This window comes from Cebus imitator, unplaced genomic scaffold (genome assembly GCF_001604975.1).
Source record: "Cebus imitator isolate Cc_AM_T3 unplaced genomic scaffold, Cebus_imitator-1.0 Scaffold119, whole genome shotgun sequence".
In the NCBI taxonomy this organism is placed as follows: Eukaryota; Metazoa; Chordata; class Mammalia; order Primates; family Cebidae; genus Cebus; species Cebus imitator.
Window position 1 is genome coordinate 4,380,471 of NW_016107434.1, and position 23,041 is coordinate 4,403,511.

At 41.2% G+C, this 23,041-nt stretch overlaps 2 protein-coding genes across 2 annotated transcripts in view; one reads left to right on the plus strand and one right to left on the minus strand.

Moving 5' to 3' along the window:
- Positions 1–16,532, minus strand: part of AVEN (apoptosis and caspase activation inhibitor) — a 166,302-nt gene extending 149,770 nt beyond the window's left edge. The window contains exon 1 of the mRNA XM_017539541.2: positions 16,066–16,532. Coding sequence (XP_017395030.1) covers positions 16,066–16,317 — 252 coding nt within the window. The 5' untranslated portion in view covers positions 16,318–16,532. The remainder of the gene's footprint in view (positions 1–16,065) is intronic.
- The window catches only part of CHRM5 (cholinergic receptor muscarinic 5), an 85,881-nt gene that overhangs the window by 53,876 nt on the left and 8,964 nt on the right, over positions 1–23,041 (plus strand). The window lies entirely within an intron of this gene.

Genomic DNA, 23,041 nt, shown 5'->3' on the forward strand with positions numbered 1-23,041 from the left:
CTTCTCTAGCTTTCCAGTATCTGAAGCTCCTCTTTTGAATTTATTCTCCTTTTCAGTTCTTCCCTGATGAAGAGTCTATAAAACGCATATCTTTTCTCATTTGCGACCTGACTGAAGTTTTCTATTTAAAAAAATTGCATCTTTTTCTTTTCCTTTTTTTGGAGATGGAGTCTTGCTCTTTTGCCCTGCCTTAGCCTCCTAAGTAGCTGGGACAAGAGGCTCATACCATCACACTCGGCTAACAAGTATTTTCTCTATCTTTAAGAGAGCACTTACACGTGGCCGTGTGAGGTGGCTCACACCTGTGATCCCAGCACTTTGGGAGGCCGAGGTGAGCAGATCACTTGAGCTTAGGAGTTGGAGACCAGCCTAGCCAACACAGTGAAAACCTGTCTCTACTAAAAATACAAAAATCAGCTGGGTATGGTGGCAGGTGCCTGTAATCCCAGCTACTGGGGAGGCTGAGGCAGGAGAATCACCTGAACCCAGGAGATGGAAGTTGCACTGAGCTCTTGCCACTGCACTCCAGTCTGGGTGGACAGAGCAAGACTCCATCTCAAAAATAAAAACAAAAATAAAAGCACTACCACGTGACAACATTAACATGGAAAAGAAGTGAGCACTCACAGCACTCAATGTCCATAAAACACAGCATTCTTGAAGTCCATAAAAAGCTAATGACAACTACTACAAAATTTGTACTTAGAGATTTCAAATGCAAATAGTTTGGAGATAGAATAAGACAGCATTGTTTACGATAAAGACAAGTGCATGCATTATACTGGAAACCTACTCCTGCCACACAATGCATGACATTTGAAAGGTGTGTGGCTGGCATCCCCTTCTTTTCTAGCTGAACTGCTTTCTCTTGCTCCTCAGCCATTAAATGAATGGCATCGTGGCTACATGTTAGCAAAAATTCCTTCCTTCCAACCCCGACAATTATAACTAGAATAGAGAAATAAGGAAACACATGTTTCAGAGGCAGAGGATTCACAAGACAATTTCCCCCATGACAGGACAGAATATTACGATAATCTGCATCTCCCTTCTGCAGCTCTTTTCAAGTGTGACCTTTAGGAAGCTCTCCCAACATTAAGGAGGAAAAAATATTTAATTAAAAGAAAGGGCAGCAAAGACACCTACAGAAGGGAGAAAGTTTTACCTTGTATTAGAGAAAGGTGGATTTTCTCAAAGCTCCCCGTCCATTAAAAACAAAATGCAAATCCCACGATCAGGATTATGCAGCAGGAAAGGCACACAAGCTCTGAGACAGGAACACAGGACTTGCAAGCCTGAACATCTGCATGCTGATAAAATTCCCTTGGAGTTAGCAATACTAACACCTTTTGCATAAGTATGAGATTATTTCTCTGCTTCACAGAAATTTAAAGACTTCGAGGAGTCCACCCACCATGATTAAAAAAGGAAGGCATTTCTCCCCACCTCCCTCCAGCTGACATTTTCCTGACCTTCTGGCCAGCAGGATGGGATTTCCCTTGGATTTTCACTACCTCTGTACCACCACTGCAGCTCTGCTGAAAGCTTGCCTTTGGCTCAAAACCAGATAGAAAAGAACAATGAGCACCTAGTGCGGTGGCTCACGCCTATAATCCCAGCACTTTGCGTTGGGAGGCCAAGGCAGGCAGATCATGAGGTCAGGATATCAAGACCATCCTGGCTAATATGGTGAAACCCCGTCACAACTGAAAATACGAAAAATTAGCTGGGCGAGGTGGCACATGCCTGTAAGCCCAACTACTCGGGAGGCTGAGGCAGGAGAATTGCTTGAACCCAGGAGGCAGAGGTTGCAGTGGACCGAGATTGCACCACTGCACTACAGCCTGGGCAACAGAGCGAGACGCCGTCTTAAAACAAAAAAAAAAGAAAAGAACAATGAGAAACTCACCTGACTCATCCCCCACACAGATTGCTTCTCCAGGCTTTCACTTTCTGCCAGCTTTTCTTTACTTTTTTGAGTCCTCAGGTTACCTGCCCACTGAGTTTAGCTGCCATCAGCAAGAGAAACAGGCTGTAGTGGACTAACCTCATCTTGGCCGAGTCCTCTCTAGTAATGTTAGCAATAGCTGTGGCAGCCTCTCTCGACTGCATCACATAATGATAGCTGATACACACTGGAGCTCAGGCCCAGCCTACCTCTCACCTTCCTCTTGATAGTGTTGCCAGGGTAGAGAAAGCCTGGTCATTTATTCTTCTAAAACCTGATATTTGGTCCACAATATTTTAACCTTCTCTTAGGTGTCACCATTTATTTAAGGCGCTAACAAAAGATAGAAAAAAACAAAAACTTTCTGACCTCCAGAGTACTGTCCTATTCTTGCCCCTACTCCGTAAGCCTCCGTCATCCTTTCAATCACGCCAGGCTTAAAAGGCCACGTGGGCAATTAAATATTAAGTGTAAACAGCTGCTTACTGTGTGCTGGTAGTGACTAAAAAGACCTAATCTACACACCTTCAGGCTGTGAAGGGCATCAAAGAAAACATGTTAGAAATTCTGACGATGCCACTTTTTTGGCCAGAGAAATTTAAGCTCATTCTGGCTCTTTTTATTGATGGCAAAATAGAGGACTCTATCCAGAGAGGAGCCCAGAGAGGGGATTTGATTTCAGATGTAAACTAAACCCCTTCTCCCTTCAGTGGTTTTAATTGTAACAGGAAAAGCATCAAACCTGCTACCAGAAAATAAATGCGAATGTTTCCAGAATATTGGACGTAATCCCTTGCTTAAACACAAAATCCATGATTCAATTATATAACAAATATCTACTGAGAGCTGATACTATGCCAGGAACTAGTCAATGTGCATAGCAATGAACAAGACAGATTCCATGCACTCATGAAGTTTGCACGCCACTGGGGGAGTTAAACAACAAAATGAATACTTTATAATGCTAGTATAAATACATAAGACACAGTAACTCTGAACTAGTGATAAATGGTATCAAAATAAAGTAATTATGAGATGAAGAGTGACGGGGGCAACCTATGTCAAGAAACCTCTGCAGGCCAGGCATGATAGCTTACACCTGTAATCCCAGCATTTGGGAGGCCGAGGCAGGCGAATCTCCTGAGCTCAGGAGTTCAAGCCTGGAACATAGCCAAACCCCATCTCTACAGAAACACAAAAAAATTAGCCAGGAGTGATGGTGTGCACCTGTGGTCCCAGCTACTCAGGAGGCTGAGGTGGGAGGATCGCTTCAGCCTGGGAGGCAGGGGTTACAGTGAACCGTGATCACTCCAGGTTGGGTGACAGAATGAGACCCCCTCTCAAAAAAAAAAAAAAAAGAAAGAAAAGAAATCTTTACTGACTAATATTTAAGCAGTGAACTAGAAGGAATAAAGGAGCAAGCCATGCCAAGATCTAGGGGTAGAAAAGCAGAACATTCCTAGCAGCAAATGCTCAGACCCTCAGGAGAGAATAATCCTGCCACACTCAAGGATCAGAAACAAAGTTGGTATTATGGATACACTGGATGAAGTAGGGGGAAAGCAAGAGGTAATGAGGTCTAAGAGACAAGCAGGAGTCAGATCATGAAGGGCCTTATATGGCCTAGTAAGGAATTTGGATTTTATTCTAAATGTGATGGGAAGGCAGATCTACAGACACACAAAACATGCAAGGTTTAATCTGACCATCTTCCTTACCCTCGATCTCAACCAAGAAAAAATTACTTTCAAATTCAGAGCAAAGCCTAATGTTGAAATCTACTTCATCCTCAGTTCTAACAGATCAAAGAGAAATCAATACAAAGTGAAATCACAAATTTATGCATGCATTTACTTCTTTTAGAGACAGGATCTTGCTGTCACCCAGGCTGGAGTATAGTGGCACAGTCATCTCACTGCAGCCTCACACTCCGGGGCTCAAGCAATCCTTCTGCTTCAGCCTCCCAAGTAGCTGGGATTACAGGCATGCACCGCCATGCCCAGCTGATCTTATTTTTATGTATCTCCCCATACCTCTCCAAACACTCACACATACAAACACACACACTCTCTCTCTCCCTCTCCCCGCCTTTGATGAAGTGTGCTCAGGAGCACACTGAAGGAGCTCCCAGTGGCCAAAGCTGGAATAACTGGACCAACAACAACAAAATAGCATTGGGTTGTAGCACACAGTATGAAATAAACACCCATGAGTCCCCACTAACAAAAATGATCAAGTAAATAAATAAATGAGGTAGACAAATCTCCCATATATAATTCCAAATAATTTATATAGACACTCCACGGTCAAGGAAGGTGCTGCGCCGTGACTTCCTTCCAAAGGGTGCCACGTAGAAAGGGGGGCAGGTTGCAGGCAATGAGTAACTTTACAGTGCAGAAACCTGACAAATAACTACTTTATGCAGGTGATCAAGGTTTACATCAACAGCAAGAAATCATGTTACAGTGTGTAGACAGAGGGGCATCCTATAATATACCTGACCAGTATGCCTCAAAGCATCAAGGTCACCAAAAACAAGGAAAGTCTGAGAGAGGAGCCCAAGGAGACATGACAGCTAAATGTAGTATACTTTGATCCTGGAAGAAAGAAAGGATGAACATTAGGTAAAGTCTAAGGAAACCTGAATAAAGTATGGACTTTATTTAATAATCATATATGGATATTGGTTCATTAATTGTAACAAATGTGGTATACTAACGTGAGATGCTAATAATATGGGAAACTGGGTACAGAGCATAAACTCTGAGTATGCTCTCTAGCCTAGTCTCTCAATCTTTTTGTAAATTGAAGAATGATCGTAAAAGTCTGTAAAGCTTATTAAACATATATTTTATATATATGGAGATAGAGTGCATGCGCCCTGCAGGATACATGCTCTGAAACCACAAACCTTATAAAATCAATCATCTTATCCTATTGCTATGAATGAGTTGTTTCAGCTGTTGCAACAACGAGACAAAAATTAGCTTGTGGTCAACTACGCAGTTGAGATGCTGGGCCTTCTACTTTTCCTGAACCAGCACCAGCTGCACTCTACCTAGCTCTTAAGTATAGGGACACATCCGGAAAATATGTGTTGCTTCTTTAAATAAGTTCACGATAACAATATATATAATCACTATTATGGGGGAAGTGAGTTTGGTGATAAAAAATAACGCAAAAATTACACAGATTTTAAGTCTGAATAAAAGTGTGAACGCTATATCCCAGAGCTTAAAATAATCCATAAGTCAAAAATGATGGCTCACTTATAGGCTAAGTACTGGTGTGATAAACCTTCCTTAGCTCAGACACTTGGGCTGGGGGTTGGGGGCTGTTTATATGAATATTTTAGGGAGGGAAATGAATATGTTTATTATTGACCAGAGAATGCGATTTTTATGTTTTTCAAAAGAAGACATGGGTTTAAAAGGTTGAGAAACACAGGGCATGACTCCTCCAGAAAGACACAGCCTAAAAGACAAGAACTCCAAAAATTTTCAAACCAAAGTTCTCTTATGCTTTTTTTAATGCGTTATTGAAGATATCGACTTCTGTGATCAGCAGAATAACAGTCCCCCAAAGATGTCCAAGTCCTCATCCCCTGAATCTGAATATGTGAGATTACATAGCAAATGGGAATTAAAAATTGCGGCTAGGAATCAACGTTGCTAAGCAGCTGACATTAAAATAGGGAGAATATGGCAGGTGGGCCCAGGTAATCACGAGAGTCCTTAAAAGCGAAAGAGGGAGGCAGAAGAGGAGAGAGAGGGAAAGAGATATGATCAAAGAAGTAGGGTCCAAGGCATGCTATGTTTCTGGCTTTGAAGGCAGAGGAAGGGGCCAAGAGCCAGGGAATTAGGCAGCCTCTAGAAGCTTAAAAGGAAGCAGATGCTCCCAGGGTCCTCGAGGAAGGAACTCAGGCCTGCAGACACCTTGATTTTACCTGTAAGACCTGTGTTGGACCCCTAAACTCCAGAACTGTAATAAACTTGTTTAAGCCACTAAATTTGTGGTAATTTGTCACAGCAGCAATAAAGACTAATACACTGATTAGAGAACTCTCCTGCTTTTAGTAGGAAAGCCCTTTTACCCCAACATCCAAGTGATATTTTTACCACATGCAAGTTAAAGCAAAGGAAGAAAATTATCAATAAGTGTGAAGTAAGCCACAAATAAGAGGATGGAAAGATCAGGAACTAAAAGACTTATGGTCTAACTACAGCAGAGAGCAGGCTAATTCCAGTGATGGTCAGGTGACCTTAGTTAGCCACAAAGTTCATTTGAAATCTTCACATTAACCACTTTAAGAAAAAAACCCAAAAACCTATTTACTCGTGGTTAGAGAGATAGTCATCAATATTCATTATTTGTATCAGAAAACTAACAAGGGCCCAGGCACAGTGGCTCACACCTGCAATCCCAACACTTTGGTAGGCTGACGCAGGAGGATGGCTTGAGCCCAGGAGTCTGAGACCATCCTGGGCAACAAAGGGAGACCCTGTCTCTAAAAAAAAAAAAAAAAAAGTTATCAGGGCATGGCAGCACACACCTGCGGTTACAGCTACTCAGGAGGCTGAAGCAGGCAGATTGCTTGAGCTCAGGAGTTTGAGACCAAACTGGGCAACATGGCAAAACCTCATTTTTACAAAAAAAAATTAGCCAGGCATGGTGCCGTGTGCCTGTAATCCCAGCAACACAGGTAGCTGAGGTACAAGAATCGCTTGAACCTCCAGAGGCAAAGGTTGCAGTGAGCTAAGCTGGCACCACTGCCCTCCAGCCTGGGCAACAGAATGAGACCCTGTCTCAAAAAAAAAAAAAAAAAAGCAAAGCACTTTGCCCATAGAATATTCATTAAGGAAAACTATCAAATTAAAACCACAAATTACTATAAATTTTTTAAAAACTCAGATTGTAAACAGCTCCCAAATAGCATAACATACAATTTTATATATATTAATATATACAGATTTATATATATTAATATATAAAGAGAGATTAGAGAGACACATGGGCCAATTACACGTTTATATAATATATATAGTCACCTCCTGCACTGAAAAAGAAAGGTATCGCTTTAATTTGTTCTTTTAAAATAATACATATTTAAAGATATGGGAGCTTGGAAAATGGAAGGTACAGGTGGTTCTGACAACAAAAAAAGTCAATATATATGTAAACTGCAAATATAAACTTGGTTTCTACAACACAGAAAATTAAGAAAGTAGACTAAACGAAACTAATATGTCAGAAAAGATTAGTAACTCGAAAGAACAACTCCCAGTGTGCTATTTGTTACATAAAATTTATTTTGTAGACATAAACTCTACTTTGACTCTAAGCCATTAATGCTCAGTAATAAATGAAATTATATTGAAATTTCACAAATATGATAATACATGCCAGACTGCAATTATTTATACTACCAGTTTCAGTAAACACTTTCATCTAGAAAAACCTATGTAAAAGACAAAACACTAAGCATCACATTAAGCTTACACATTTGCTAATTATCCTTGGCCATGACATATATGTTGGTGATCAATCAGAGACAATGCCTCCCATATCCAAAAGATTTAAAAGTCCATCATCAGCCAGGAGCAGTGATGGGAGGCCGAGGTGGGCAGATCACCTGAGGTCAGCAGTTTGAGACAAACCTGGCCAACATGGTGAAACCCTGTCTCTACCAAAAACACAAAAAAAAAATAAAATAAAATAAATAAGGGCGTGGGAGAACCTGCCTGGATTCCCAACTACTTCGGAAGCTGACACAAGAGAATCGCTTGAACCAGGGAGTCAGAGGTTGCAGTGAGCCGATTTCATGCCACTGCACTCCAGCCTGGTGACACAGTGAGACTCCATCCCAAAAAAAAAAAAAAAAAAAAAGTCCATCATCAAAAGATTTTCCTCTGTAACTTTTTTCTCTGATTCCCAGTCTTTTTTTCTCTATGAATAAGAATGTGCTTGATAATCTAATAAAACATGAGGAAGAAAAACAGAAAAGAGAATGAGAAATGAATATCATTTCTCAAACTTTTCCAGTCTGGTTTGAAATCACATTAACAATTCTGGAAGCAGTCAAACTGAGTAATCAAGTATTAGAATCACTATCAAGACTTTGTTGCTGCTGTTGCTTGAATCTACTTGGCTAAGGTTTAAACATACTGAGTGAGCTTTGCAAGCATTCCGTGGTTGTTCAGCGGCTGAAGAACAATACGAATGGTACTCGTATTTGGAAACATGTTGGGCTGCTCACCCCACCTGCTGTTCAGTGCTAAAACTGTGCTTTGGTATTGGTTTCATTTTAGCTGCAAGAAACATGTTCTATGCAGCAGATGATATCCGGGACTGGCCTGGAATTTTCTTTTCATTGTTGTTTTGGAACTGGAAAAGGGCTGTGAAATTAATATATCTAGCTCAACCTTCATTTGACAGATGAATCAATTCTCCTTTATTTGGTTAGGCCCAACAGCACCTATACATGTGCTTTCAATTCCAGTACTCACTTCTTTAAAAAGTAATAAAATAAAAAATCCTTTAATCAGAACTTTTTTTTTTTTTGAGGCAGAGTCTTGATCCATTGCCCAGGAGGGACTGCAGTGGCACGATCTCAGATCACTGCAACCTCTGCCTCCTGGGTTCAAGCAATTATTCTGCCTCAGCCTCCAACTTATCTAGGACAAGAGGCATGCGCCACCACACCTAGCTAATTTTTGTATTTTTAGTAGAGATGGGGTTTCACCACATTGGCCAGGCTGGTCTCAAACTCACTACCTTGTGATCCGCCCCCCTCAGCCTCCCAAAGTACTGGGATTACAGGTGTGAGCCACTATGCTTGGCCTAATCAGAACTTTCATAAAGAGAAATGAAGCATCACCATCTCACAGTCGCTTTTTTTTTTTTGAGTCAGAGTCTCGCTCTATCACCCAGGTTCAAGTGCAGTGGCACCAACTCAGCTCACTACAGCCTCTGCCTCCCAGGTTCAAGAGATTCATGTGCCTCAGCCTCCCAAGTAGCTGAGATACAGGTGTACACCAGCATGCCAAGCTAATTTTTGTATTTTTAGGAGAGACAAGGTTTCAACATTTTGGCCAGGCTGGTCTTGAACTCCTGACCTCAAGTGATCTGCCCACCTTGGCCTCCCAAAGTGTTGGGATTACAGGCATGAACCACTGCACCTGGTCTCATAGTCACTTTTAAGCTAGCTGCACATCAAGTATATGTACTTACAGAGCACATCTGAATGTAAAATTTAAAAAACTACCGCCAGGCGCAGTGTCTCACACCTGTAATCCCAGTATTTTGGGAGGCCGAGGCGGGTGGATCGCTGGAGGTCAAGAGTTCGAGACCAGCCTGGTCAACATGGTGATACCTTGTCTCTACTAAAAATTCAAAAAATTAGCTGGGCATTATGGTGGGCGCCTCTAATCCCAGCTACTGGGGAAGCTGAGGCAGAAGAATCACTTGAGCCCAGGAGGTGGAGGTTGCAGTGAGCCAAGATCGTGCCACTGCATTCCAGCCTGGGAGACTGAATGAAACCCTGTAACAACAAAAAAAACCCTACAAGGATTATTTCATTGATTATAAACTATAATGATGCCATTCTAAAACTGAGTGGTCTCTTAAGGGCTTTTCATATCAAACTGTTTTATAAGTAAAAGAGAGAAAGAGAGAATAGGAATGAATTAATATTAAGATGTCCCAAATTTAGAAAGAAAAAGAAGAAATTGAGAAGGCAGGCATATAAGATAGAAAAGATCCGAGTCTTTTTAACAGCACACAGCAGCTTAGAAGCCCTGGGGTTTAAAGAACCATAATTTTAGAAATGGGACTACAGCTTTTCAGCTTTGGCAGCATACTGCGGTGAAGCCACATCCCTGGACTTTAGACTCCCAGGCAGAGACTTCAATTTCTAAGTTATTTGGTAGAAACCCTAAATTCCCATCTCCACATTTTATTACTCCACCTTTAAGTATCTCGAAGGGTAATAAGATATATATTGAATAAACCAGAAAAGCTTAAGTCAACAGATCTAAATGATGAACTACTTTTCAACAGAGCCTAACCATCTTGCTATGTTATTAACAGAAATGAAAGGTATACATGCCTGATAGGAAAGCATGAAAATTAGTCTGTAAATAATAGTTATCACAGAGAAAAAAAGTACAATTAGTTGTTTTCATCATTCAATAATGACAAACTAAATCTCCTCCTAGAAATCAGTAACCTCAAGTTCAACTACCAATCTCATTACCAACTATTAGGCTGTACTGAAAAAAGCCAAAATCTACCCAATTGCTATTTCTTCACTGCAAAACTACATTTAACACCACCTGCCTCCTTCACAGGTATGTTCAGATAATCATTTAACTGTGAGGATTTCTTTTAGGATCTATTCTGAAGAAGTAGCTGGTTTTAGCTAATTTCATTTATTGTTTAACTTGTTTCTTTAATCATGAAAGAAAGTAATACATGCTCATAGTAACTAAACAAAATTTTAAATAGCGCAGAAAGGCCAGGCGTGGTGGCTCTCGCCTGTAATCCCAGCACTTTGGGAGGCCGAGGTGGATGGATTGGCATTCGAGACAAGCCTGACCAACATGGTGAAACCCCGTCACTACTCAAAATACAAAAATTAGCTGGAAGTGGTGATACACACCTGTAATGCCAGCTACTCAGGAGGCTGAGACAGGAAAATCACTTGAACCCAGGAGGCGGAGGCTGCAGTAAACCGAGGTCGCGCCACCGTACTCCAGCCTGGGCGAAAGAGCGAGACTCTGTCTAAAAAAAAAAAAAAAAAGAATGACCAAACTTGGAAACCATATTCTGCAAATGATGGATAGCCAGAAAACAAAAAAGCTCTGAATTAATTCATGCAATGAACTAACTCACTAAGAAACAAAGGTGCTATGATCTTAGCTGTCCTCAAAATGGAATGTTCAAATACCTGGTGGTTCAATTTTTCCAAGAAGTGTAAGAGCAGTTATGTTTTTCAGGGAATCAACTTTCATATATTCAAGACCCACAGTCTTTCCCAAAAGCAGTCTACCTTAGAAGACACCTGAAGACAGCACAACTCCTTCTCAGCCTTTCTCAATCATCTGGCTGTATTCCCCAAGTCCCAACAATGGGACAATTTTAAATGTAGATGTTGAGGAATTGTAACTCTAAAGAACATGTAACATGTCCTTTGCAAATCAGGTAGTTCCAATTCTTTGCTTTCAACCAAAGTGATGGAGAACCTTGACATATTCTTAAAAAAAAGTGATCACTTGACATATTCTTAAAATAATTCTAAAATAATTATTTTGGCATATAAATAAAAAGATATTTAATGAACTGGGTGATATGTACATGGCAAAACTCCAACATTCCCATCTACCTATTTATGCGAACAATGTTTCTCAGTGTTTACATCTATAAAACCAAAAATTGAGAAAAGAATTGACACTAAATCCTGTCTAGTGCAGGCAATAGGTAATGTTTATCCAAGGACACTTAAACTCATTAGGGAAAATGAGACTCATTTACAATAAAGTTTTACCTTTATGTTTAACAACTGCAAATCAAAATAACTATTAATCAATATAATCTTAATTTGATCTAAAAGAAAAAATATCACTCAAGCCTTTAAGGTTACATAACATTTCGTAATTCAGCCTTTATTACAGGAAAACATGAAATGGCAACCACTAAAAGATTTTCAACTATGAAAATGGATTCTGTTGAATAAAGTTCTGTAGGAGATGGGATTTAAAATACAAGTAAAAAAGAATGAGAAACAATGGAAATCTTCACACCACTGAAGAGTTTATTAATGTGATATTTTTAAATGGATAAAGGCAAATATCAAATCACTCTAGTATTTAAAATCCATCCATAGCTAAGTGTGGTGTCTCACATCTGTAATCCCAGCACTATGAGTGGCTGAGGCGGGAGGACTGCTTGAGCCTAGGAGTTTGAGACCAGCCTGGGCAAGATGGCGAGACCATCTCTACAAAATATAAAAATATTAGCCGGGCACGGTGGTTCACGCCTGTACTCCCACCTATTCGGGAGGCTGAGGTGGGAGGATCCCTTGAGTTCAGGAGCTGAAGGAAGCACTCCAGCCTGAGCAACAAAGTGAGACCCAGTTTCTTTAAAAAGGAAAAAGAAACAATATATAAAAGTTGTGTGACAGTTTTATTTAAAAAGTCAATCTATACAATATGTTTGGAAATTTTACATTTTGAAATTCTCTGATCTATTGATAAAAATGTGTTAGATATAAACTTTAAAGTACATTGTACATGGTTTCCCAAAATTTTTTAGGCAGAATTTACAAGCAAAAAAGTTCAGTTGTCTGTGTTGATATTGAAAATATGTAAGTGAAATAACGGTCAGTAAGAAAAGCAGCTTAAAAACAGAATATGTTAATAAGGATAAGGATGCCAAAATAATTACTGTTGTGAGCAATGGTTTGCAGCACCAAGAGAAGAGGTCAATTTCATGGATTACCAAGAGCTAACCTTGAAGCAATCTTCTGTTGGGACACTTAAGGACTTTCAGTTTCTAACCAAATTTTTTCCAGAAAGCATCAAGCTTTCTGGAAAAAAGGAAAATATAGTCTAGAGGCTGTCATTTCAGTCTGAGCTTTTACAGGCTGTCATTCTCTAGCTGGCTGACATGTTGCCGGCGGCTCCTTTCAGCAACAATGAATGCGCAAGTGCCTTAGACACCTGCCTGTAACTGACTGACATCATTTCTTCCCTCCAGGTTCACACTAAACTTGAACAGAAAATTAGAGATTTTCCTTTTACCAAGTGAAATGAAAATGTCAAAGGCATCTGGTATTAATTACTACTCAGGCTTTATTTACAAAGCATAAGTTTGATCAGAATAAATCGTCTCCAGATTCTACTTTTTAGTATAGCTATAAACAGCTGTCTCATCTTTTATTAAATATAAGTCATTTTAAAAGGAATATGAAAAGCTGCAATATAAACAAGGAGCAAGAAAGCAAAGGTCTACTAATATCCACAATAACTGAAAATGGTATCAATATTACCTTAAAACCTTATAACCATACTAAAACATCAGTTACCAAAAAAAAAAGCATGTGAAAGAATCACTCAACAGTCCTCAACACACCCCTTTTTCAAATCTCAAAGTCATTCCAGGGCATTGTAGAGCAGCAGTTGAAAGAAGAGGCTCTGGAGTGAAAATGCTGGGGTGGAATCCAGGCTCAGCAATTTTCTGGTTGAGTGATATTAAAAAGTTATTTCACCTCTCCTAACTTTTGAGTTATTTAATGGTGCCTCAGCTGTCTCATCTCATATTAAGTGCTCAACAAATGTGAATTACTATTATTACTACGGGAAGGAAAAAGAAAAAAAACTGCAAGGACTGCCAAGAGGCCTTGTCTTCCTCTCTGCTAACAGCTCATCAGCAAGATAAACACTAAAGAATCCTAGTATTGGGGGCTGGAGGAGAGGGGTGGGGTAGAGGTTGTTTATTTGTTTAGTTCGTAAGTTAGTTATTTGAGACAGAGTCTGACTCTATCAGCCAGGCTGGAGTGCAGTGGCACAATCACAGCTCACTGCAGCCTCCGCCTCCAGGGTTCAAACGATCCTCCTGCTTCAGCCTCCCTTGTAGCAGGGACTACAGATGCACCCCACCACACTTGGCAATTTTTATATTTTTTTATAGAGATGGGGGTTTCATTATGTTGCCCAATCTGGTCTTGAACTCCTGTACTCAAGTGATCCACCTGCCTCAGCCCCGTGAAAGTGCTGGGATTACAAGTGTGAGCTACCACACCCAGCCAGTTTTTTTTTTTTTTTTTTTGAGTTAATGATTATATCTAGTACAGTAATGCTTCTAGAGAGCATTCTGTGAAGACAATTATGCATACCCGTAATCAGTAAGCTTAGAGCTCAGACCATTTTCAGAAGGAATGATATAAGAGCAAGAGACTAACAAGAGGTGTACTCAACTTCGTACCCAAGTACCCTGTAGTATTACATAGCTATCTAGAAGTTGGTTAGTTTGATTTTGTTTTCCATTTACATGCAGTGGTCCAAAATAGAAAGCAAAGGTGTAAACAATATTGGTATCTGAAGGTGGAAAACTGGTCCTTACATGGCTGAGAGTCTATTATGATTTTTGTTTCTTCTGATCATTTCAACTACTCTCTCCTTGGGGTACAAATGCACCATGGGATATGAGAATGAGAAAGCTTCAGGAAAGTCAATCTTGTCTCATGTAATCATTAAGCACCAGAAATGGTATCCTAGCAAGACTAAATACAAACAGTACTTCAGAATCTGAGAAATGGAAGGAACCTAGAGAACACCAATCCAAACCAAAATGAAAGAATAATCTGCCCAACATCCCTTCCTCCAGCTTTGACTGAAAACATCATGATTAAGGGATAAGACCAACTCGACAAAAGATAAAAGCCTAAACTTTTAACAGAATGCATTACAATACTAGCTTAAATTTTTTAAAGTCTTGGGTTATTCTTTCTCTTAATGGTATACCATCATTTCACCCAATTTAACTCAACAGAGATTAACAAAACAGGAGCACCTTCACTCACTCAATTCAACTTAAAGGCACTTAGTAAAGTCCTGTGTGCCAGATGCCATAGTTAATACGAAAGACCACAATTACTCTTAAAGCACAATCTCTGCAGCCAAAGATTGTCTACTTTTGTTCTCAGCACAGTGACTGTTTCACAAAAAAGTAACAGATAAAATACATTTGATTCAAGGCAGCTTGGTATAAATCCCAGCTCTGCTACTAGCTGTGAAAGCTTAGGCAAGTCAATTAACCTATAAAAATAAAGATTATTATATATATTATATACATTGTATTTCAGATATAATTATATACTATTATATTACATAATTCTACATTACGTACATATTACATATATATAAAATACAGACATAAGAACAAAATGTGATATATAGTCGGCACTAGGTTGGTCTTTAGTTTCTGTCATTTCCTTCCTCAAACACCAGGTAAACGGATCCAAAAATGTTTTTATATCTCATTCAAGTTTTGCCTATTACCTACCTTAATCCGAACAAGATTTAAGTTTGTTACATTTAAAGTTTTATAATTTTTTTCCCAGCTTTGTATTGTTGTATACAATTACTCTCTTTAGGGATATCTTATCTGCTATGCCCTTAAGACGTAAATATTTCAGTAATAGCAAATTTGGCCTCATTCAAAAAAGAATTTTTTTAATCTGTGTGCACAAGAATTCAGAATATAAAGATCGTCTTGTCCTATAGATGTTAAGGTAACAGAACAGCTCATAAAAAGGCAGTCCTTCAACCTCCTTAGCTGAGATATGATTGAGTTTGCTCCCACATATATCATCCCCTGCTCCAATCTCTGAAAACTTTCTATGAATGTGTCAATAAGACTGATGATATTGCTATTAAAACTCAGAATTTGACTGCTCACACATTTGTAAGTTGAAAATTCAAAGCGACGAAGGACAGTGGTCCCTGACTGCTACACATATAGGTGTAATAAAAGAGAATTACGATATTACAAAGAAATATGCATCTGATCCCGCCCCCAAATACTAGAGTCCAGTCACAGGGGTCGTTCTTTCATTTAACGAACTGTTTTATTATGCGCCTACTGTGTACGAGGCACTGTACAGACAGTAAACGAAAAAGACCAAAAATTCCCTCCCCTCCCAGTAACAGGGTCGTCCTGTAGGGTAAGGTTTCCAAGGCCTCGACACCGAGACCACGCCCTGGCTGCGCCTCGGTCCCACAGTGGTTAATCGTACAGACATCCCAGCCGGCCCCACGGGCAGCCAAGACTTGCAGCCTCAACACAAGGCCTTGGCCTCTGGGTTCCTAACCCCGACCCCGGGGCAGGCTGTAAAGCCCTCCGACCCTTGCTGCCGGAGCGGAGGCCGCGAGGGACGCCAAGCGCACAAAACAGGCGCGCCCCCGCCACCTTCCGCACGTCCCGCGCATGCGCCGCCGCCGCCGCCGCCGCTAGTCTGGCGCGCGCCTGGCAAGGTTGCTGGCGGCTCTTGACTAGCTGCGCGTACCCCATTTGCCCGAGTTCCACGCGGTCCGGCCCCACCAGCCGTCGCCCCTTACCGGCGCGCAGGCCCTGGCACCCCGGCCTCCCGGCTCCCGGCGACCGCCTCGCGGGGCGCCTCTTCCTCCTCGGCCTCCGCGAGCGCCGCGGAAGCCCCGGCCACGGCCCCGGCGGCCGCCTCCGTCCCCGCCGCCGCCACCTCTGGCTACCGCCGCCGCGGCTCCTGGCCGCTCGCTGTGGCGGTCTCCGCCGGGCCGGTCGCGGCCGGGCCGCCGCCCGCGGCCTCCCCGAGCTCCGAGCTCCGCCTGCATCTGACCGCCACGGGCAGTGCTGGGCACGCGGGAGCCGAGCTGCAGCGGAGACTCCCCGGCCCTACCGGAAGCGGGCCGCACAGAGTAGCCGCGAGCGATCCGCGCCCTGTGGCAGCGAGGCGCGGAGTGCGGGGCCAGGGATGGAGGCTGGCCGCCGCGGGGCGGGGCAGGGCGGCGCGGCCGGGGTCCCGCAGGTGGGACCGGAACTGGGACTGCGGGAAGGCCAGACTGGTGGGAGCTGGAAGTGGTGGGGGTCTGCAGCGGTGGGGGAGTTCTCAAGGACTCAGAGATAGGTGGAGGGGGAGGGACCGTGGTAAATGCAAGGACGGGTCTTAACATTTGTATAATATGGACTTTTGGGGAAAAAAAAGTTTTAATGTGTGCGTTCGCATAAGAAAAGGCCTAAACAAATAATAGATTCAAATGTTAGCGGTTAACTGCTGAGATTTCCAGTGAGTTAATTTTTTTCTTCCATTTTAATTTTCAGGAATGAATATGTATCATTTTAAAACTATACTGAAGTCAGGGTTCAGGAAGTGTGGATGTAAAAGCAGTGTGTGTCTGGTGAGAGGCTGACTGCAGCACGTGGGAGAGAGCAGTGCAAACTGGGAGATGGCTAGAAGGGGCTTAAAGGTCCTCAGAATTTCTGTAGAAATTACTACTGTAGCTCACATTTATTAAGCACATGAGTATTTCATTCTCATAACAGTTCTGTGAGGTAGGGACTACTGTTACCTTTGTTCTGCAGGTGAAGTAATAGCCTTAGAAAGGTTAAAAAAAAAAAAAAAAAACTTGCCTAAAGTGAACAAGTAGGTAGTGGTGGAACTGACATTCTAAGGCAGTCTCACTCCAGTCCCTTCTTTGGACCAAGGAGAGAAAAGGGAGGGGGATAATCGATTACACAGATGGATGGAAGCAGTTTTTAACTTGGTACTGAAACCACATGAAAATAATGAAAGCAAGGGCTAAAATGTCAGTGTAGGAGAACAAATGTTTTCTTCTCTCTCAGTACTTTCTGGTTCTTTCCTATATCCATACATAGTTAATACTTTTCATTGCTTCTAGTCGTCTACTCTGCATCAGGCACAGTGTTATGTCCTGAAATTAAAAAAAAAAAAAAGAGACCTTGCCCCTACCCTCATGTAGCTCACTGCCCACAAGGAAGATAATCTAGTCCTGTGAACAGATGATTACAGTACAGTACAGTGTTGCCGAGTGCAGTGAGAGATTCAAGGTCAAGGCCCAAAGAAGAAAAGTTTAATTATGTTTAAATGGGTTACCCAAGGCTCCATGAGAAATAGACCCCTGAGCTAAAGCCTAATGATTGAGTAGGAGTTTGCCTGGTTGGTAAACGGGAATAGGGGAGCCTACCAGGCAGAGGGAACTATTGAAGGATTGTCAACTCCAGAGAAACAGTCTTAAAAATAGTAACACTTGTAGAACATTTATATGCACCAAACACTATTCTACATACTTCTCACATAACTTCATTTGAGACTAATAGCTGCCCTATGAGGTAAGCTAGTGTTGTCCACATTTTACAGAAAGGGATCAAAAACAGATGTCAAGTAACTTCCAAGAAAACACTGCTGCAGGCCAGAAAGATGTCTTTATTTACTGTGTTGTTTTGAACAGCTCTCTACTACTACTGAGGGGTGCCCGCAAGCTACAGGGGGAGGGACTCTGGCATGAGCTATTCTTTCAGCCCAGAATCCGCAGCCTGTACTCTGGTGGAGAAGAGGGAAAGTGAAGAGCTTATCAGGTCATAAGTGTACTTTGACTTGACGGGCTGGAGTCATGATTAGAGAACTCCTGAAAATGAAAGGAGCAAACTGCTAAAATACAGAATACAAGACAGTATCTTCTCTCTCCTTCCACCCTTACTCTGAACTGCTTTCTATTTCATGAAGAAATGGAAGCAACCAGGAAAGAATTTCCAGCGCTGCTATTACTGCAACTCCCAGCCTACCTGTATCTGTACCTATGTTCCCTGCCTTCCTTCCTGTTAGTGTAGAGAGGTCTCTGCCCCAGTCCAAGATGAGGCCTCTATTACTGCATTAGATCTTATCTGTGCCCACCTACTTGGGGACATCTCTCCAGCAGATGCTCCCACTCTCGCCAGAACATCATTTTTACCTTCTAAGGAATCATTCACATTAGCATACAAGCATGCTATATTTTCACCTTTAAAAAAAATGAAGGCCACGTGCGGTGGCTCACGCCCATCATCCCAGCACTTTGGGAGGCCGAGGTGGGCAGATCACGAAGTCAGTAGATGAAGACCATCCTGGCCAACATGGTGAAACCTCATCTCTACTAAAATACAGAAAATTAGCCGGGCGTGGTGGTGCATGCCTGTAGTCCCAGCTACTCGGGAGGCTGAGACAGGGGAACTGCTTGAACACAGGAGGCAGAAGTTGCAGTGAGTCGAGGTCATGCCCCTGCATTCCAGCCTGGCAACACAGCAAGACTCTGTCTCAAAAACAAACATTAAAAAAAAAAACCAAAAACTTGGCCCTACACCCTATTCCACTTTCTGCTTCATTTCACTACTTCCTTTTATAGCAAAGTTCCTCAGAAGAGTCATCTATAGCACTGTCTCCAATTCTCCTTCCATTCACTATTTCATCCACTCCTCAAGGCTTTTGTTCCCACCACTTCACCAAAACAACTTACCAACTTTCACTGTGCTCTCCATGTAACTAAATCCAGTGGTCAGGTCTCCAACCTAATCTTACTTGATCTATCAGCCTCATTTGATACAGCTGATTATTCCTTCCTCCTTGAAACGTTGTTGCTTCCAGAACAATACACTACCCTTAGGAATTCAAAGATACATATAATCCTTGGCTTAGGTTTGTGGGGAAGACTTGGGCAACAGTCAAGGGCTTCTGTACCTCCAGATTCTCACATAACTTTGTTTATGGTAATACTTCTTAGACTTTTTCATGTCATGGTACACATAGAAAATGGTAATATTTTCGCAGTACTCTGGAATAACAAAACAGTACTGCTCCCAACAGAAGGGGACCCACCTAGCCAACCCCATAGCTGTGGCAGGGGTGGACATTGTATGCATTAAATGGGTCCAGTTCATGCCTTTATGTAAAGCAATTCCACCTGTTTTCCTTTCCTATAACAATATAGTAATTTAATGTCCTCAGTAACAGACCTCTCTGTCACCTGAATTTGGTCTAAAAGCTCAAATTTATTCTTACATTCTCTTTTCCTTAGAGCTATAAAGATGAACCCTTTCAGTTCAAGGATTATGTATACCTCTCTTATATGCCCCACAGCAGCTAGCACAACAGTGAACACCAAGTATGTTCTCAAGAACATGTCACATTGAAATCCTTCTCTGGATATTATTGCTTCAGAGATATTAAGAAGTTAATCAGCACCTTATCTTCAGTCAGCATTTTGATCCTACCAATCAAAAGGAGTTAGATGTAGCTTACTTTAAAATATTCACCAAAAACTGCAAGTCCAGAACCTCCCTTATTCATTCACACATTCCTTCACTGGAAGTCCTTCCTAACACAGTGGTACCCCATGTACTTTAAGCCTACTTTGTCTTGATTTGTCCTTGAAAAGGAAGGAGGGAAAGAGCCACTCATCAATATTCTATAGAACAGTATGAGCTGGTTATCGTGATGTCCCAATATCATTGGATTGTAGATGCCATTAAAGTTTTCCATTGTGGTTGCTATAGAAACAATCAAGAATAGCAAAGACAGGTTCAGGCATAAAGCTTCTCAGAAAAAAAGGTGTTTCAGAAAAGCAAGGCCTAAGCTCACCTTAGGAAAAGCCTCAAAAGCTGGCAAGGCCACTTGACAAGAAAAGGAATTCATTTGGTACCTTCTTTGATTTTTATGTTGTTTTGCTTCATTTGTAATGTATTGACAGCAAAGCACAAGAAATAATCAGCCAAGTTAGAAACAGGATTTTATTTCTTTGAGAGTCTTTGTCTTACGTAGCAGTAGAAAATAAACCTAGGATGATTACTGCTCTCTCTTAATGGTGGCACCCTAAAAATAAACATAATCTAGATGGTGGGATGAAAAATGGGAACTTGGAAAGTTTGAGTAATCAGAGAAGAGCTCAAAAGGATCCACACTCCCAGATAACCACTTATACTTCATTTGCTTCTGCAACTTCCCTAAAAAATAAGTTACCCCTTCATAAACACAATTGATGACTGAAAAAGTTTATTGTGGAAAATATTCAGGCTGGAAACTCAGTTTTCATACTCAACTATCATCTACAAAAGAAATTAATCCATCAGCCATGGAACCTACCTTATGTCCCAAAGCCCTTTGTGGAAAGATCTGTCCAGCAGCCTAGGAATCGGGAAAAATCATTCTCCCAGAAAGTGAGGCAGGAAAAAAATGGGAAAAAAAGAAGGCAGAAAAACTGTAAAGGTTGGTTGTATTAATTTCAAACAGAAGAAATTTTTTTTAACTCAAATGATTTTTGGAAGGCAGTGGGGGGGGCTTCAAATGTTACGGCGCATTGCAGTTGGAAAATTCCAATTTAACAGTCCCCTTTTCTAGGAACTTAGGAAATCATTCTCAACCTTGCAACTTAAAATATGGTACATGGATCAGTAGCATCAAGAATACTCAGGAGCTTTTCAGAAATGTGGAATTGTGAAATATGGCCAAGATAGCCGATTAGAAGCAGCTACAGTCCACGGCGCTCATGGAGAGGAATGAAAGGTGTGAGCAAATACAGCACATTCAACTGAAATATCCAGGATCTCGCATTGGGACTGATGAGGGAAACAACCCACGGTAAACAAAAGCAGGGTGAGGCAATGGCCCAGCTGGGAGTGGCACAGAGCCAAAGGAACCCCCACCTCCAGCCAATGGCAGCAGTGAGTGATTGTGCAACCCCACCGGGGAAACCACACTTCTACCACAGATCCTTGCAGCCTATGAAACAGGAGACCCTCTTATGAGCCCATGCCACGAGGGCCTTAGGTCCAACACACAGAGCTGTGCAGAGTCTCAGCAGAGAATACTATAAACAGCTCTATGCACATAAACTAGAAAATCTAGAAGAGATGAATAAATTCCTGAACACATACACCCTCCCAAGCCTGAACCAAGACGAAGCTGAATCCCTGAATAGACCAATAATGAGTTCTGAAATTGAGGCAATAATAAATAGCCTACCAACCAAAAAAAGAAAAAAATGAAAATCCAGGACCAGACAGATTTGCAGCAGAATTCTACCAGAGGTACAAAGAAGAGCTGGTACCACTCCTACTGAAACTATTTGAAAAAGTTGAAAAGGAGGGACTCCTCCCTGACTCTTTCTGTGTAGCCAGCATCATCTGATACCAAAGCCTGGCAGAGATACAACAAAAAAAGAAAACTTCAGGCCAACATCTTTGATGAACATTGATGCAAAAATCCTCAATAAAATACTGGCAAACAAAATCCAGCAGCACATCAAAAACTTATCCACCATGATCAAGTTGGCTTCATCCCTGGGATGCAAAGTTGGTTAATCATATGCAAATTAATGAATGTACTTCATCACATAGACAGAACTAAAGACAAAAAACACACGATTATCTCCACAGATGCAGAGAAGGCTTTTGATAAAATTTAACATCCCTTCATCTTAAAAACTCTGAATAAACTAGGTATTGAAAAAAAATACCTCAAAATAATAAAAGCCACATGTGACAGACTTACAGCCACTATCATACCAAATAGACAAAAGCTGGAAGCATTCCCCATGAAAACCAGCACAAGACAAGGATGCCCTCTCTCACCACTCCTCTTCAACACAGCTCCCATATTAAGCACTAAATATGGGAAGGAAAACCGTTACCAGACACTACAGAAACACACTGAAGTACACAGACTAGTGATACTATGAAGCAACCACATAAAAAAGTCTGCAAATTAACTAGCTAGCATCATGATGACAGGATCAAAGTCACACATAAGCGTACTAACCTTAAATGTAAATAGGCTAAATGCCCCAATTAAAAGACACAAAATGTCAAGCTGGGGGAAAATTTCCCAAATGGAAAACAGAAAAAAGTAGGGGTTGCAATCCTAGCTTTTGACAAAACAGATTTTAAACCAACAAAGATCAAAAAGACAAAGAAGGGTATTACATAATGGTAAAGGGTTCAATTCAACAAAAAGAGCTATCCTAAATATATATGCACCCAATACAGGAGCACCCAGATTCGTAAAACAAATTCTTAGAGGTGTACAAAGAGACTTAGACTCCCACACAATAATAGTGGGAGACTTTAACACCCCACTGACAAGAGTATTGAGAGAGAAAATTAACAAAGATATTCAGGACCTGAATTCAGTTCTAAATCAACCAGATCTGATAGATATTTACAGAACTCTCCACCCCAAAACAACAGAATAAGCATTCTTCTCATCACCACACAGAACTTACTCTAAAACTGATTACATAATCAGAAGTAAAACACTCCTCAGCAAATACAAAAGAACTGAAATCATAAGTCTCTCAGACAACAACACAATCAAATTAGAACTCAAGATTGAGAAATTCACTCACAACCACACAACTACATGGAACTTGAGCAACCTACTCCTGAATGACTCTTGGGCAAATGAAATTAAGACAGAAATCAAAAAGTTCTTTGAAACTAATGAAACAAAGAAACAAAGTACCAGACTCTCTGGGATTTGGCTAGAGCAGTGTTAACAGGGAAATTTATAAC